Source organism: Citrus sinensis, chromosome 3, assembly GCF_022201045.2.
Source record: "Citrus sinensis cultivar Valencia sweet orange chromosome 3, DVS_A1.0, whole genome shotgun sequence".
Lineage (NCBI taxonomy): Eukaryota > Viridiplantae > Streptophyta > Magnoliopsida > Sapindales > Rutaceae > Citrus > Citrus sinensis.
The window spans coordinates 1,831,483-1,850,257 of NC_068558.1; the positions used below are offsets into that span (position 1 = coordinate 1,831,483).

At 32.8% G+C, this 18,775-nt stretch overlaps 1 protein-coding gene across 3 annotated transcripts; it reads left to right on the forward strand.

Annotated features, from left to right (window-relative positions):
* The first annotated feature begins 5,797 nt into the window (after positions 1-5,797).
* On the forward strand, positions 5,798-15,729 carry LOC102608036 (kinesin-like protein KIN-14J). Of its 3 annotated transcripts, none has more exons than XM_006476503.4 (22): positions 5,799-6,322; positions 7,426-7,585; positions 7,707-7,864; positions 8,011-8,109; positions 8,989-9,196; positions 9,458-9,582; positions 9,710-9,793; positions 9,923-10,000; positions 10,089-10,181; positions 10,259-10,288; positions 10,956-11,297; positions 11,378-11,459; positions 11,565-11,660; positions 11,736-11,915; positions 12,042-12,148; positions 12,249-12,427; positions 12,704-12,868; positions 12,956-13,209; positions 13,304-13,467; positions 13,827-14,353; positions 15,080-15,174; positions 15,296-15,729. In XM_006476503.4, exons 2-22 carry the CDS (start codon positions 7,501-7,503, stop codon positions 15,355-15,357), a joined length of 3,213 nt encoding a protein of 1,070 aa, XP_006476566.2. In that variant the 5' UTR covers positions 5,799-6,322; positions 7,426-7,500; the 3' UTR covers positions 15,358-15,729. The 3 variants fall into 3 exon arrangements, with proteins under 3 accessions (XP_052293871.1, XP_006476566.2, XP_006476565.2); XM_006476502.4 differs by having other exon boundaries at positions 7,435-7,585; XM_052437911.1 differs by lacking the exon at positions 10,259-10,288 and having other exon boundaries at positions 5,798-6,322; positions 7,435-7,585.
* Positions 15,730-18,775: the final 3,046 nt, after the last annotated feature.

Below are 18,775 nucleotides of genomic sequence, written 5' to 3' on the forward strand. Positions count from 1 at the left end.
TTGTAATAAATTTACCCTTTTTTTCTTATTAATATCAATTAAATACAAGTTTTTGTATATTTTATTTTTATTTTCATTTTTTTACCCTAATATTAATTAGCAGCTTTTAATTTTTTTTCTCCCCTCATTTATTTTTGTATTTAATTTAATTTTCCTTTTCTTTTTTTTTTTCTCTCCTCGTAGCCTCCGCTAAAAAATTCCATATCTCGCAAAGTTCTAACATCTAAGAAATTCAACTAGAATTGCATAGAACCAAACTCAAAACAAACAGCAAACAATACGCTATTTTATTTGCTTATTGCTTTAATTGTTTGTGGAAGTTAATTTTTGCTTCGAAAAAATGGCTGCCAACAGTAACTAATGGCCAAAAAAAAAAAAACTAATGGCAGTAATCCTTGCCATAGAATGGTTCCTTTTTGCTTTTGGAAAAAAAATCGCGCCTCTATCAATGGTTCCTTTTGGCCGCTTGTGAGGGCAGCGGTTCTAGCCCCCACAAAAGTATTGTGGGGGCTAAATATTCTTTATATTCTTCTCCCTTGCGAAATATAAGTGGAGTATGGACATCCTCTCCTGTGAGGGATTATTTGTATTGGGCATGTACTTCATAGAATTCATTGTAATAATGTAAGTCTCAATCATGTATATCTGATTGTAAATATCAGTGTAATACCCCTCTGCTACAATAAGCAGTTATTGTAAATATCTGTGTAATGCAGTAATCTAATGATTAATCAGTCTTAAAAAAAAAATGACAAGGAGATTTAACTTGATTTTAGAGTGACAATTTTGAAAGAGGGTAAAACTTATGTGATTGATATATAGGTGAGATTTAGTTATATTTTCCATTGTACATAAGAGTAACGATGTAATTTTTTTTTTTAATTTTTCCTCTTTTTTCCATGTCGCTGACGGGATCCTACCAGTTTATTTTTTATGAAATACATGTCACTGATGGGATTCCACCAATTTATTTTTATGAAATATAAGGTGGAAGCTTATGGATGATAAAAGGGAACCATTCTCTTCATTGTTTATTGTGAGTTTAGCTTCTCTAAATGGTGTTGGAAACTTTTAATTATTGGCTTAAACTTTACTTCGAGAGCGTTTGGGGCAGTTGCGCTGCCACATCGCAGCTGCTCCCCGTGCTTTAATTTAGGGTGTTCCAGGGGATATTCCCCTAAATTAAAGCATGAGGAGCAGCTGCGCTGCCAGACCCTTCATCTTTTAGATAAAATAATAAAATTTAATTTATATTTTAAAAGTGTGAAAATCTCATTTTATTCTTTATTTTCATTCAAAAGATTAGGACAAATTAGGAGTTCGTTGATGAAGTTTTTTTAATCTTATGAACAAAAATAGTAGTAAGTTGAGGTTTTCATATTTTTAGAAGGTAAATTGATAAATAGAGGATAAGTTGAAATTCGCCCATATATAAATTGATTTCTTAAATTTTTTAGTCTCTTTTCCAAGTCTCAATTTATTATTGGTTATAACTTATAACGAGAAAGAGATTTAAGGGAGAGAGAGAGAGAAGAGAAACAATTATAATATGCAAATGAAACCCACTATTTTATTTTAAAATGAAAATTTCATATCTCAATATAAATCATTGAAATGGGTGAAATCCAATCATCCAATGACTAAAAAATTGTGTTAAATTTGTGTTTGAAAATAAAGCACCTGGTCTAAGCTTTAGATTTTTATGTAAAATCTAACATGCAGTATCATCTATCCTTATTCAGGTGAAAATATTCTTCTAGACTTGTTTCAAAGTAAACTCAAACCATGACTCATATCATTCAATCTTTACCCTTTATTATTTTCTAATCCAAGGGCTTAAAATTTATGTTTGAAAGTTGTGTCCCTTAATTTGTTCCAATATTATATATATAGAAATTGTCAAGTGCGGACACTTTTATTTTTATTTTTTTTATGAGAACACGCTATTAAGCCTTATGTCTTTATATGTAATTGAACAATTGTTGCCATATAATTTAATAGTAAATTGAAATTAACTCTATTAAATCGTATGTCTTAATAGCTTTCTCAAGTATAGATGTCCTTAATTTTTTGTTCACGCAGACATGTTAATAAGTTATATCATTATTTAACCATGACTATTAAGTTATATGAAATATATTTGTACAGAAAAATAAGAGTAATAAAAAAATGAGAGCGTCGCATAAGAGAAGAACTCATCTACATAGTTATTCTCTTATGTGGATGAAATACTCTATAAAACGATACTACTTTAAAGTAAATCCATATTTTAACATTTGCACTTGATAATGATTAATATACATGTATATGTTTCTGTCATGACGTCCTGATAAAAAGTTTTATCCTACACCTTCAATCTCATTTTACCAGATACCGGTTAGAGAGTTTTTACTTCCTCTAAATGGCTTTTACCCGAAATTTTATTAAACATAATAAAGGTGAATTCGTTATTTGTTTATTTGATATTGTTGCAAAAAACTATAGTGACATCATAATATTATCAATTTTTGTTTATAATAATTCAAAGGCAAATGAAGGTTGGTTTCCTTTAGTTTGATGGAACCACCGTACATTTGACCTTCTAAAGAATTATCTGAATAGAACTTAAGATGGTAAATAAATTCACTTGATAGAGATAAATTTTCAGAAAATATCAATTAACATAGGTTAAAATGAAGATGTCACATGTTAGCAAAATAAATAAAAAATATAAATTTTAATACATTAGAGATTGTATTTTTTTTGCCTGTTAATGCATTAAAATCTATGTTTTTTTTATCTTCACATTATTAAAATAAAGATGTCCTCATTAGAGAAACAACAATAACAACAACAACAATAATAATAATACTTCTAGTTACTGGTGCCTAAACACAGATTTTTGATAAATACATTATTATACCATATAGTGTTATAGTTAATTGAATAAAAACACTATAACTTCATAATAACGAATTCCTGTAAAATCTACATTTAGGCGTTCGCACCTAAGCCTTATTGCATATCAAAACAAATGCGAAGAGCAAAGAAATAGAGATAATAATGCGATTTTTTAGAAAATGATCAACTACTACAGTACTTGGTGGTGGAGAAAGAAACTAAAGAATGAGTGAAATTATATTACGAGCTAAGTTAAATTTTTTGGTAAAAATCCTGTATCTATAGAAGGGTTCGATTAGAAGAATTATATAATACAAGAATTTTTGTAATTACAGCACCTAAATGTAGAGATGACGATGGTAATGACTTCTAGTATTTCAGGAAAATCATTTTCTTTTACCTTTTTTTTTTAAAAATTACAAGAGATGATATCTTTATTTAGTTAACATTGTGAATAAATACAAAAATGAGCCGGATGTTATTCAATCATGAGACGGCATTAGCTTGTTCCAAAGCTATTTGTGCTAATGAATGACCTACTTCATTACAAATTCTCGGAGCATGATGAATTTAATTTGCTGCAAACTCTTCAAACATTCTTGGATTTCAGAAACAATCCAAAAAATTTCAGTGCTTCTTCCTTTCTTGTTTAGCACCAGGTCAACTACCTCCTGAGCATAAGTTTCAGCCACCAGAGGAAAACAACGTGCACTTTTTGCAAGCCCTAAACTAATCTTGTGGCTTCAGATTTAGCAAAAGCTACATCTCTATGGAGTTTAGGCCATCCTGCAGGCGGGGACTCCACTGCTGTCTTGTTTCAGATTTCTTTCCCAAAGTTGCCTAATTCTTCTGCAAGATTGCACCTCTACTTCTGCCCTGGCAAGTGATATTTGAGAATCTCCATTCTTATCTTTGAAGAAGAAGAGATTTCGAGGATGCCAAGGAATCCAGCATGTTGCAACTATTAGCTCCATATTAGATTTGCTTCTCTTCCTTGCTATCTCCAACACAACTAAAGATATCTATGCTTTCCGACTATTTAAGATCTTCTTCATAAGGTGTAAGCCTCCATATTTTACTAGCTACATTTCGAAACCAAGGGCTTTGCAGTTTCCTCTTCTTTCAAGGATTTACTGTTGTAGGCAGTAAACTTCTTGCTGCTCTCCACACAAAGATTTTAACTTTTGCTGGTAAAATCTAAAGACTAAATGACATTCCATGAACATTGCCAATTGTTTGAGGTGCTAGGTTGATCAGGAAAGTTTAGCTTTAAGGCCACCACTCACCCTTTTTATCAAAAAGCCATAAAGGTTGATCAGGACTAGGAACTCTTGGTAATGGAGTATTTAAAATCTGCTTGATATCTTCTTCCATAAAGCTCCGTTGAATCAGATCCTCCTTCCATTTGTTGTCATTTTTAACCATCTCAGATACGGTGGAGTCTAGGAAAAGTTTTTGGGGAGAAAAAGGCTTAAATGTATTAGTCTTGGCAGCCAACAACTCTGATAAGTCTAAGTACTCTTTCCATCACCAAATCACCAATCCTCATTCCTCCATCTCAAACCTTTGTGGATAACCTATCTCTCCCATAAGATGCTTCTCCAAACATAAGGTGGTTTTGTTCCTATTTTTGCCTAAAAAAAATCAATACTTTTTAAATATCTAGCTTATCTTAGCATTAAAGATTTAAGGTGTTGGATGAATCTCCTATCTTGTTTAGCCGCCATTTTCTTTTACTTCAACAAGGAGTTGACCACTCAACTAATAAGTAGTTTTTTCAATTTGAATTAATGGTGAGTTTACTTGTTGCATTGGAGAATCGAAATAAGAATGATTAATGTTATTTACTTGATAAAAATAGAGATGAGAAGGGAAATAAAACTTATGGGGCTCACATATTTTTTGGATTAAAGAATGAGAACTTGATTCCCATTAGAGAGGTAGGGAACCAAGTTTGCATTACTTAAAACTTTCCATTTTACCCCACCCAAATTTCATAATTTCACTTTTGTCCTGAAATAAAATTATATTATATTGTTATTGTTATTGCTATTATTATTATTCTTATTTTTTAATTATTGTTAGAATGGGTTATTTTAGTAACTTGTAACAAGTCGTTGCAATTTCAAAATAAAATAAACATATTAATGACAATACAGTTTATTTCGATTATGATTTATACAACTAAAGTAAATAATTTATTTTGATTCGTATTTCATATTCTGAACCCAGTCCATTATGATTACCGTTTAGTAAACGCATCATAAGTTAGAAGGGGAAAAATTCAAGTTGAAGATAAATTGAATAAATCTTTGGTCTCTTATGGATGACATGTCATTTACAACTTAATTAAATAGCTTATATGTCATACATACCATGGATTGTGTATGATATGTCAGTAATTTATTCATAGAGTAGATGACATGTTATTTACTAACTCTGAAGTGAGAATTGTCTGATATGTCATAGTTCACATATACATAGATGACATGTCATATTATGAAGTAATTGAGTTATTTAAATAAAATTTTAAAGTAATTTGACTTATACACTATATATACGAGTATCATGAATCAAATATTCATATAATAATTTATTTATGTAAATTCTTATTAATTGATTAAATAAAAAAATATTCTTTATCAATTGAATATATATTTTATTATTTATTATTTACATTATTAGCTAAATACGAAACTAAATATCTAAATTTTGAATTATATTAATAATATTAATATAAATTATTTTGTGGTTTAAAAGAAGATGCTATAAATAATATTAGTTTCGACTATTTTGTAGGTAAATTTTAACGTATATATCACCGTCATAAAATAGAAATCCTTCCAAAATAAAAGAACACGATTTTAATAACTCGCGGAGGCTGGTGTTTTGTTTGTTACTTGTTACTAATTCAAATCTTTTTAAAATCGGGGAACGCAAAATTGAAGATGGAAAGAAAACAAAGCACAAGGCGGGAACCCTACTCCAAATTTAGAGGAGTGGGCCCACAGCTGCATCTTTTTTTCTTTCGATAGACCATAAACTGCACTTAAACAGAAAACATCAACACAAGGACACTTTCTGTTTTTTTAAGAAAGCAACTAAAAACAAAACCAAAAACGAATTTTCTTTTGGGAGAGAAATTAGGGAAAAAAAACAAAAAAAAAAGCTCACGGTTACGCACGTCCATTTCATAATCTTACAATTTGATTTCCCAACAACAACAGCCATAACTTTTTTTTTTTTCTTCTTTTCCTTACAAGATCTCAGGCTTCAATTGTTGTTTAATTTGACAATTCGAAACGTTTCGTTTTGAAAGCTTGTTGAGTTTAATTCATATCGATTTAAGAGTTGTTCGATATTTTTTTTTATCTCAATTCTCGACGGTTCCTGGCTTTGTAAGATCTGAAACGAAGCAGCGTCTATTGTTATGATCTCTCAGGTTCGTAGAACTAACTGCATTTTGTTTCTACTTGTTATTTGTATTCAAAATTTCGGGTTTCTGCGGAACATCAATCATTTGTTTGAATTTGTTTGTTGCTTGTAACTCTGCGTGTGGTTGTTTGCTTTTTGAGGGAGAACCGTGTGATTTAAAGGATTGGTTTTTGAGTTCTTGTTAGGGTTTCTCATTTTCTTTTTCCTCGAATTATACTTAATTTGATAGCCAAAAAAAAAAAAAAATTGAAATTTATGTTATACGTGCTTGCTAACATTGAAAATTTAGCTTAATTATGCTAAGTATTTATTTTTTCGGTTCACATGAAGTGTAGGTAAAGAAAAGAATATGCTGAATTTATTTATTTATTTATAAGTGAAAATCTAGAAAGTGTGGATGTATGTGTGCGTGCGTGTCTATATATATATATATAACAATTCTCAGGCACGGATGCCTAAATGTAGATTTTGTATGTGCTGTCACGCAATATGATGTTGTAGTTTTTGTTCAATTAACAATATGGTGTAATAATGAATCTGAATTTTTGCATCCGCATGAGAAAAGGACTTATATCTCTTGTGTTGATTCCCGCATCTTTTAAAATGCGGATTTGTTGTATACACCATATGGTGTATACAATGAATCTGCATTTTAAAAGATGTGGGCATCCGCACTTGAGATTGATTAACACACATATATATCCTTTTCTCATGTCGACACAAACATGCACATTTTGTGTAGATTCGCTATTACATCATAAGGTGTAATAGTATTTTTGTGCAATTAGCTATAACACTGTATGGTTTAATAGCGAATCCGCATTTAGGCATTCACATCTGAGAATTGTTATATATATATATATATATATATATATATAACTCGTTGCATTTTAAATCTCATGTTTGTTGAGTTCCACAAAATTGGTGGGTTTTGTTTTGAAATTCATTGGTGTGGAGGTGGTACCTTGCTCTCGTTGTTATTTGAAAAATTTGTGTTTCCCTTGAATTGAGTTAGGTCGTACATGACAGGAAGTGGGGTTAGACATATTGTACTTTGAGATGCACACTTTATAGTACATGGTAAAAAAACTGTTATTAATTAACTTGTAGATTCTGCAGCACTGTGTCCATAATTGATTGCCAATAGAGAATTCCAGTAATTCTCCTAATGAGCATATAGTAAAAATGGAATCGGACGAAAATGGGGTATTTGACCATTCAACTGGAACTCCTGCTGAAAATATAGAAGCTCTTGATAACATGGCTGAGGGTAAGAAATTTATACTTTCTCTCCCCGCTCACAAACGCTTGCATGCATATGGCAGACATTATTGTGCTGATATTTGTTTTCATCCCACTAAATCTTACCTGTGAAATTTAATTTAACGTAGGTAATCAGCTATCAACGCTTGTGGAATGGTTAAATGAGATGATCCCTCATATACATTTGCCATTTGAGGCTTCAGAAGAGAAACTTAGGGCATGCTTGGTTGATGGCACGGTTTTGTGCCTTGTCTTGAACAAGTTGAGCCCTGATTCAGTTGAAATGGTTGGTTTCATATTATGTTGATATATTGTACTAGTGTGATTTCATTTCCTTTTCTTGTAAAGGTTTCATCGTTTAACCTGAAGCTGCAGTTCCATTTTGGATGCTGTTCTTTTCTACTTGAACATACATTTCCTTTTATACTTTAGGGTGCCAATTTTGAGCCTGGTCCTGCGAATGTCAAGAGGTTTCTTGCAGCTATGGATGACATGGGATTGCCCAGGTTTGAATTGTCAGATTTGGAGCAGGTACCTTAAAGTTTTGTGTGTTGAAATTGCAGCATATACCATTTCAATGTTTTCTGAAGCATGTCTCTTAGTTGGATTGCTGAATTGTAGAACCATTGTGAGCCAATTTGAATTGAGGTATGCATGGTTAGTCGGTTAGCCCTTAGCTGAGATGAGAGAGGTTCTGGGTTGACTTATTGGGCGCATTTATTCTGCTGGCAATGATCCTTTTTCAGCGTGGATTCATTATATATCATTATTGAAAAAGACCCTTGGATGGGATGCGGCTTTGCAGGAAACTTTCATCAAAGACTTGTTGTGTCAGACTCTTGAAAATGGGGATACATATTTCAACAATCATTTTAATAGTAGTAGGAGAATGCACTGCTGTTTGCTAAATATGTATTATATTTTGAGAGTGGTATGCAGATTTGATATGAAACTTCTTTGGAAAGCTTGAAAAATATTTCTTACTGCAGTTTCACTACAAACAATCTTATAATATGATGTGTTTGCCACATTATCAATGCAAAAACATACTTTGACACTTTGATTTTGTACGTGTTTTGTTAGAAAGTAAAGCATTGAATGCCTTATGTCTTTTAGGAAAAAAAAACTTGTGTTCATGTATACAAAGTACACGCTGTAGCAAAAACCTGTCATTCAAAACCAAATTAGCTGAACCTGATTGAATATAGGTTGGAAGGGTGATTTTTTGATGAGAATCAACCCTCATGTTTGGTATTGGTTTATAGTGAGTTGTCCACATTGATCTGTACTTGGATATTTGGTACTAACTGGTTGAAGTTTTAAGTCTTGCAGTCCTATATTATCTCTTCTTTGGTTGTAACTCTTTATTCCTTCTAGCTCATCTCTATGATTATTTGAGATACTGTGCAGGGGAACATGGCGCCGGTTTTGCAGTGCCTTAGATCACTTAGAGCAAGTTTTTCTTTCTGCGACGAAGAAGACACAATCCAAGATCATTATAGAAAAAGATGGAATGTGTCAAGGTTAGATAAATTCCCTGCCACAGAACAGGAGGAGAGGCAGTGTAACTCTTTAGATAGAAAATTCCAGCATAGTTTGCATAGTACTGCTACATCAGGTATGGCTATCTTTTTAAATGATGCAGAAGAGTTGTTAACTGAATATGCATTTGTTTGTTTTTTCCTCCTTTTCCTAGCATGTAGAATAGAAATGTTTTGCTTGTCTAGTACATCTTATTTAGCATGAAATACCAGCAGTATTCAAGACAGAGACTGAAGGACTTGATATTATTTAATTTTTCAAATTAATAATTATACTTTCTCATGACTATGTTGGCAATGTTGCTTATAAGATTTCGTTTTTTAATAATATTTCACAGAGGAGTCTGCTTTGATGCATCATCTTGCACATACATTTCACGATGTGCTCCATCTGAAGGAAGGAGGTTATACAGATGTTTCTGATGTCAAAATTTTGGAATTTGTAAATTCAAGCTGCATGGATGTAAGTTCCTCAGCTTCTTTATGTGTCTGCTCATGATCAGACCTCAGTCTCTGTTAAATTTTAGTGTTTCTACAGAATCTTGAGTCACAATGTCGTTCTAATGCAAATTTGCAATTTATCTATGCAGAATGCCTCCACTAAATCACTGTTCAATATTGTGAATAGAATCTTGGATGAATGCGTTGAAAGAAAGAATGGGGATGCACCTCATGTAGGGCAGTGTGCTTTCTAAGCGTGCCTTACTTTATACATCATTATATTGTTTTTTCCTAGAGCATATGGTATTTTGCACCCTCATTTGTAGCTTTTACCCTTTTTCCTCTCTCTTTTCTCTTCTCAGCGTGTGGCATGTCTACTGAGGAAAGTTGTGCCACTGATTGAAAGACGAACTGCAACTCAATATCAGAATTTCAAAAATGTAAATTGCTGTAAATAATTATGTCTAAAGCATATTTCCTAATGAACTGCTTCCAAATATTTCATGTTCTTATTGTGCTATCCTGCAGCAAAATAATCTTTTTAGGGCTCGTGAGGAGAAATACAAGTCAAGAATTAGAGTACTTGAGACCCTGACAGTGGGGACTACAGAGGAGAACCAGGTACTTCATTACCAGTCTGGGGGTGTTTGGCTTAGCTGTTTATTTACTTTGTGTTATATGTGAACTCCTCTTTGTAGGTTGTTGCCAACCAACTGGAGCGAATAAAGGTGTGTTCAACTCAAGTCCCTTGTTGATTTCACAATGTCCTGAAACTTAATGCATGGTCTTGATATAGTTTCCTTAAATCAAAGCGGTTGCTATTGCAAAACTCCTGCACATGTTGATTCTTTTGTCTTCAGTTTTCAATCATGCTGCTTCTCTTATTATTGAGCATGATTTTGCTGCATATTTATGGTGAAAAGCTTCAGAATTAATTGTATTTCTTGCTTGTCACGTGGCTTAATGTATACTAACAAGACTATATGTTTTTGAGAATGAAATGCTTTCCACCCTTAATTTCACTCTTGAAGTATCTAGAGATTATTGACTTGTATCCTTTATATCTTCCATTTGTATTTCTCATGTTCCATAAAGTCGTTATGGTTGATGATAACTTAATTAGTGTAAGTTCTTACTATAAACCTTATCATTTCATTTACTGTGGTTTTTCATCTGCCTTTATAGATGAATAGACTGTCATTTTCTTTCATTTGATATTTTTTAGTATGCCGTATTATGTAAAAGTAACAAAAAATTAAATTAATAAAAATTGACAGTAGTTGACATTGGCCTTTTAGTTAGTGATAACTAGGAACTTTGTTATGGTGAAATACTTCATGTTTTATTTATCTGTTTGTGTTGTATTATTTTGATTATTGCTTCTTGTTGCTGTAGACTGAGAAAACCAATATAGCGCAGAAGGAAAAGCTTGAAGAGCAGAACGCACTTAGATTAAAAAAAGAGAATGATGATCGTGATATTGAGATTTCAACGTTGAAACAAGATTTGGAATTGGCCAAAAGGACGCATGAATTGCATTGCTTGCAATTGGAAGAGCAGATTTATGAAACTAAAATTGAATCACAAAAGAAGCTTCAGGAACTTGAGCGTCTTTTGACAGTTTCAAAGAAGAAAGTAGAAGAACTTGAGTCATTATCTGAATCAAAATCTCAAAGATGGAAAAGGATAGAGCATTCTTACCAGAGCTTTATGGGTTGTCAGCTTGGGGTTATACAGGTCTGTTTTAATTGTTTGTTCTTGCACTTTTGGTGCATTGATGCTTATTCCAGTGACATGACAATTATCTCATTGATTAGGATTTGAGGGTAGCATTTGAGTCCACAAAACATGAAGTCTTGGAAACAAAAAAGAATTACTCAAAGGAATTTGATTGCTTGGGTAAGAATGATAACTATCTATCATTTTAGCTGAGTTTGCTATCAAGCTGTTGTTCGGCTACTGGTTGGATATTCTCTCACGACGACCACCTTCTTAATTTAATAGGCCTAAACCTTAAACGGCTTATAGATGCTGCTGAAAAGTATCATGTAATTCTAGCAGAAAATCGAAGACTGTATAATGAAGTTCAAGACTTGAAAGGTACATCATGCAGTGCAAATTTTGTTTTGTTTGTTTAGAGACTAGCTTGATGTTTATATTTTCTTTTCCAAACAGGAAATATTAGAGTTTATTGTCGAATAAGGCCATTCCTTCCGGGTCAAAGTAAAAAGCAAACAACCATAGAATATATTGGTGAGAATGGTGAATTAGTGGTCTCGAATCCCTTAAAACAAGGAAAAGACAATCACCGGCTCTTCAAGTTTAACAAGGTTTTTGGACCAGAAGCCTCTCAAGGTCGTAATTTATTGATGTTATGTGATTTTATGACTAGCTATGTCATTTTTGTGGTCATATGTTCAATTTAGTTGCAATGAGTAGGAAAAATTCTGACTTCATCACTTAACTGCCATATGATGACAGAGGAGGTTTTCTTAGACACTCGGCCATTGATACGATCTGTTCTAGATGGGTATAACGTTTGTATATTTGCCTATGGACAAACTGGATCTGGAAAAACCTATACGATGGTGTGTAACTTTTGTGCATAATTTATGTGAAAAGTTTTGATATTTAAAACATTGACCTGTTCACATTTTGTTCCTTTGTTATTTTTTTTTTAATCCCCAGAGTGGGCCTTGCATATCTTCGACAGAAGATTGGGGTGTCAATTATCGAGCCTTGAATGATCTTTTCGAGATCTCAGAAAGTAGGAAAAATTCCATTCTATATGAAGTTGGTGTGCAGATGGTTGAGATTTATAACGAGCAAGTTCGTGATCTACTCTCAAGTGATGGTCCACAAAGAAGATATCCTTTATTAATTGGTCGTACTCATTCTTCCCTCATTCTTAGGTTTTCAACTCCAGACCTTTTCTTGGCTGGTTAATATGATTATTTATTTTTTGTTCATTTTTTTCTTGTTATGCATGTACACTGAAAGTTTATTTTCCATTGTTCATTTACGAATTCAATTTGTATATCATTTGTCATTGTCCAGTCAACTGTTATGGTAGTATTGTCTGTTTTGTTTTTTGGCTTTGATCACAGTTTTAAGGATTTCTATGTTTCCCTTGACTTGCACACACTTGGGATTTGGAATGCCACCCTACCAAATGGGTTAGCTGTTCCTGAAGCAAGTATGTACTCTGTTCAATCAACCGCAGATGTTCTTGAATTAATGAATATTGGGTTAATGAATAGAGCTGTATGTTCTACGGCACTTAATGAAAGAAGTAGTCGATCCCACAGGTTGTATTTTCTTTATTGATTTTGTGTGCCAACTACTTCCTCTTGTTATTTGTGACGAGGGTGTAACCACTTACTTCTCTGGTGCAGCATTCTTACCATACATGTTCGCGGCACGGACCTGAAAAACGGTGCTATTTTGCGTGGCAGCCTACATTTGATAGATCTTGCTGGTAGTGAACGGGTGGATCGTTCTGAAGCAACAGGTGACAGACTTAGGGAGGCACAACATATAAACAAATCACTATCAGCCCTTGGAGATGTAATCTTTGCTCTAGCACACAAGAATCCTCATGTCCCCTATAGGAATAGTAAACTGACTCAAGTACTCCAAAGTTCTTTGGGTAATAATTGATTTCTGCTGTGAAGACCACATGGTTTTCTGCATACAATCCTAGTCATTTGCTCATGTCTATATGAACAACTTGCTTTTTGCAGGCGGTCAAGCAAAGACCCTTATGATGGTGCAGCTTAATCCTGATGTAGATTCCTATTCTGAAACCATAAGTACCTTGAAGTTTGCTGAGAGAGTTTCTGGTGTTGAATTAGGCGCTGCACGGAGCAACAAGGAGGGAAGAGATGTTAGAGAACTCATGGAACAGGTTATTTTTACAGTACTTTCTTCTGAAAAATTTTCAGCAGGGTCACTACTATTGTAATGTTTTTAATTATTGTGACTTAAACTTACTCTCCTAGGCAAAATGATGACTTTTAAAATTTTGCTTAAAGTCCAGGAAGTCTGCTATACACATCCCAATATCAACAACAAACCCGTTATTCTGAATCCCTCAACTGCACATTAAGTTCTATACTTCTATTCAATTTGTCCGTTTGCGAAGTATAGTGCAATCGATTGTCGGAGGGGAATTCTTGGGACTAAACTGATGAGTCTTGTTCTAAAATTTATTTCTTTCATCCCATGTTATTTTCATTTTTTTTTTGTTTTGATTCGGTCTTGCAGGTTGGATCTCTTAAGGACATTATCACTAGGAAAGATGAAGAGATTGAGCGGTTGCAGGTTCTTAAGGCTAATATCAGTGGGGTGAGGCATCGTGTGCGCTCACTAAGCCATGGGCGTTCCTCTTCATCTCCAAGAAGACGTTCTGTGGCAAGCCCTCGAGCAAGTCAAAGATCACCTGTGGGCAAAGGCCCGGGACATAGTGACAAAGCAGCTTCTAATATGGACAATTGCTCAGACTACAGTGACAAACGCTCTGAAGCTGGTTCGCTGCACTCATTGGAGGACATCAGACATCAAAAGGAATGTCTCTTACCATCAAAGGTTTCCACTGGGGATTTGAGTCAGAATTTAACTGAAGACTTTGTGCTCTTGGGCTTTGGGGATGAGGTCTCTGAGGAGAGATTGAGTGACATATCTGATGGTGGTCTTACTATGGGAACAGAAACTGATGGTTCAACCAGCGTGGTGGAGTTCACTCTTTTCCCTGAACCTTCAAAACCAACTGAGAAATCAGATAACACCAAAAAGTGAGTATTTTCAACTTAATATTATAATTACTGCTGAGATTCTCTTTGGAGTTCAGTAGGATTTTCCACATTCTGGTACTTTGCATTATTTTATCAGTGCAAAAATTTCTTATTTTTATTTCACCCATTTGCTAGATCAGAAGAATTAGTTTTTTTTTTTGGGGGGGGGGGGGGGGGAGGCCTTGGGGCTTTCAATAGATTTTCAGTTATATAGTTGCAGTTTCATGAGTACTTTGCTATATTGTTTTATACCCTTTTGAACTTTCTTGACCTTTTGCTTCTTTTTTGGTGGATCATCAGCCGGATGCCTGAACTTCTTGAGTTTGTATGGCTGACATTGTCATCTATTTTTAATAAGCGAAGATAGCAAGTTTTTACAAATGCTCTTTCAGAAGCATCTGAACTATTAAGATCATGCTAATCAATGAGTTTGCATCAAATAACTCAAGTGTTGTTTGATAGATGCATGTCTTGAGTTATTGGGTGCAGCTCTTGGGTTGGATTAAGTGCTGTAATGTAACTTAGCCACACCCACATTTTTAATCTTGAAATCAACTTTTATATATTTCAATATAATAGTACAAATTAAATATTTTTTTTTTCATTAACACATGCAAATACACTATTAAAGTGGAAGTGGCTTTATTATTGTTGACTTTAATGGTTATTGCATCACCTCATTTAAACAAATCTGTTATCTTATTCAGTTTTTGTGGTTGAATGCAGACCCAGTCTTCCATCCAAACATCCCAAACCCGCACCACAAAGGCCAGTGCCGAAAAATTCTTCACGCTTTTCATTGACCTCAAAGACTCCATCAAGTATGTGAGCTAGAATATGTTTTTGCCAAGGCTAGGATGAATTAATTTGATTTATTGATAATATAGTGTCCCTTCTCAAATTTCCCTCCTAACTGTTTCCGATCGTCTTGAAATACGTCAGGTTCTCGAAAACCAGTTGCTGGCAGTTCCTCTTCAACCAAGAACCCCAGAGGATGGCATTAAAATAGAAGCATATTAGTAGTAAAATGATAGCGAGTCCCAGTTTAGTGTGTAATTTTGATCAGGCTCATCACTCTTGACCTTCAATTCTTCAGCTTATCTCATACGATCTTTTCTATTGGTAGGGTTAGGTGGGAGTATCTCTCTCTGTAACATATACTGAAGACAGTTCAGTTCAATGTAAGTTTATGTGTAGCGTTTTGTTGATTTGCTCATATTTAAGGGGCGTTTGGGGCAGCTGCTCTCCACCCTATATTGTAGCGAATATTCCCCTGGAATATGGCATGGGTCCCAAACGCACTATAAATTTGTTTTAGTCACTCTTTTAGTATTATGCTCTTGCCATCAAATTAATAGGACTTTTACGTTAAATTATATACATACTTCGACAACTAGAGTGTTCATTTCACAATAATTGTAACTTGAAAATTACAACATGACAATACATGTTAAATAAAACCTTAGTTTGCAGAGGATCCAACAAAAGAAAATACATTATGCCCCTCATAAATTGTCTTCAGTCACATTCGGGAGCGAAACTATGGATAAGGTTTTGGGAAAGGGCGGGCAGGAAAAAAAATAAATAGAAAAAGAAGATAAAGAGGGTTAAATTGAAATTTGAAAGTCAGGTCATTGTTATTTTGTTAGGTATTAAAATTTTCTGTTTAGGCCTTCAGACTCACTGTATAAAGTTTGTTACTTTCATATTACAGCCCTCTGAAAAAATCTTGAGTGTGTTGTATGGTACAGTTTTGTGCGTAAGGAACAAGGATCCTTTTCTTATTTCTTTTTTCATTTTTTTAATTTCTTTTTGTTAAATGAATGGTTAAAACTGAATTTTAAATTTTAATATTAACAGTTAAATTATTTTTTATTTATAATTAAGTTAATTTTTTTCAATTAAATTTAAAAAACAAAGAGAAATTAAGAGAGGAAAAAAAAAAAAACAGAGAATCTTAATCCTAATGCAAGCAAGCATAAATGATTCCAGGCAGATAAAAGAAGGAATCATGTCCACTACAACCATGGCAATATCAGTATGAAAATGTCATCCTGGCAGACAAACATACGACATATGTCATAATAGCTTAGTTACTATATACGCATAGTTACTATTAAAAATAAATGAATCAACGAATTATTGTCAAATACTTGCAATAAAAACTCATAAAAACTATGCAAACAAACAATGGGAATCGTGCTTACTGTCAACTTGTCAATTAAGAATCAAACAAAAAATAGCCAACAAATTATTAATTTGTGGAAATGGGTCATTTAAATCTTTAAAATATGAAGAGTTCATTTTTAGAGGCTTAAAAGTGATTTTTATTTTTAAAGTTAAAGGTTAATTTTGGTGTTTGGTAAATTTTTTAAATTATTTTCAGCAAAATCACTTTATCTTACATCAAATTTTAAAAAATAATGAAAGAGAAGTTTTTTAAAATCTAATTTTCATAATGAGTTTTATATTTAATACAATTTCATATATATCCTAATTTTTTTAAAAAAAAATAAAAAATTATTATTAATTAGGAGATAAAATCATTATATTTAATTATATTATTATTATTATTATTATTATTATTATAATATTGAGATAATAAAATAAATAAAAAATATTTATTTAAGTTATCAATTATTATATATACATGTTTATAAATGTATAAATTTTATTCAATGTTATGTTAAATTAAATCATTTATATTCTTATAACAGTTTAATAATTGAGTATTCTTTGGTTATTTCCATTCCAACAATATAACGTCAATGATCTTAATAATTTTTTATTTTATTCCTAGTAATACTAATCGATGAATGATCTTCTTGCATTGCTGTCAAAACTAATTACCATATATGAGTGGTTTAACATCTCAAAATAGTTAAATTAAGAATTTTCCTTTTCTTTTACAGTGCAGTACTTATTGCCAAAGATTAATTACAAAATGAATAAATAAACAAAGAAAATACGCAAATGAATTGTCTGGCATGCAGGTGTATTATTGATTGATGCAAATTAAGTAGAAAATCTGCCCCTGCCAAATAAAAATGTAATATACTACAGGTGTGTATATATGTAAATAAATCTTATTCTCTGCATGTGCAGCATATATATGGGATAAAATCACCAGATTAACATGCCATTTTCAAAATTCTAAGTAGTCAAATCAATAAAATCTTTCCTCAAGCATACACAAATAAAATTAATGATTCTAATTAACCATTTATGGTTATAATATATTCTTCCCTATGAAGTACAGGCTAGAGAAGCAAACTCAATAATTAAATCAAAATCAGAATCAAATCAAACCAAACCCACATTACTATTATTATTATTATTTTATGCTCTCAGTCTCGGGTTTTCAGAACTTTGCCATCTTCGGTTTTGGCATCGAAAACATGGAGGCTGCATTCAAATCAGTTTTTTTCGTTAGTCTCCTTGTATCATCAAGTCCGTTCCTTAATCTTTTTTTTTTTTTAATTAACAAAAAACCGTCCTCTCATTTCATTTCATACATGATACATTTCATCTGCATGTTTATGTTTACGTATAATTAATTAACGTAAAATTTATTAACTATGACGTGAAGTTAATTATGAGGCTAGCGTAGCTAATGGGGGGTCGAGAAATTTTAAAATACATTAGAGGTATCATGTCAGTCATATAACAAGTAAATGATATTATAACATATGTGTATTTATTTTGAGAACTCATCATAAAAGTAGTGGTTATATTAAATTTAATTAAACATATCATGTATGCATCAATTGATTGTAATACATGGGGAGTATTTTAAAATTTCTCTATTAGTTGATGAATGAATTTAAGAAGATGAAATGTTTGGCATGCATTGCAGGTGTGCTGTTTTGGACATCAACGCCAGCAGCTGGGCTAACCCCTTGTACGAGTGATGAGGACTGCAGGACGATGCATGATCCCCCCTGTGACCATCCCTTGCGCTGCAGTAATTGGAATCTCTGCGACTGTCCTCTTACTCTTCTTCGCATTCCCATGCCTTCATATCGTCGCGCCATCTGTTCTTTTTACGTTATCTTAATCTTGTATTATCAAATCCATCATCAATAATAATAATAATAATAATACCGCACACGATAATGGGTCCTGGTGGCTCAGTTTTGTCACTCCCAGCTGAGTGAGTGGGTCAGTTTCTTTTCGTGAGTATTTCGTAAAGTTTAAAGGTGTGAGTTACAGTAGATAAATCGTTTCTCTACAACTCAACATGGGTTTTCAGCGAGTCAAAAAAACATAAAGTGTGGTTGGTGAGTTTAATTACTTCTTGATTGAACTACCATGGAGACATAAGAACTTATTAAGAAGTGTATGGCCATTTCCTTAGAAGGGGAAGAAGAGGATAAGGTTTTTTTTGTTGGAAAAATGAAAACAAAAGGTGTTGAAATTGCT

What these genes read in the sequence shown, in the direction of transcription:
- LOC102608036 (XM_006476503.4), top strand. Translation starts at nt 7,501, where the DNA reads ATGGAATCGGACGAAAATGGGGTATTTGACCATTCAACTGGAACTCCT. An exon ending in ACCAACTGGAGCGAATAAAG is followed by an intron (nt 10,289 to 10,955) that starts GTGTGTTCAACT and finishes TTGTTGCTGTAG; the next exon opens with ACTGAGAAAACCAATATAGC. An exon ending in TGGACCAGAAGCCTCTCAAG is followed by an intron (nt 11,916 to 12,041) that starts GTCGTAATTTAT and finishes ATATGATGACAG; the next exon opens with AGGAGGTTTTCTTAGACACT.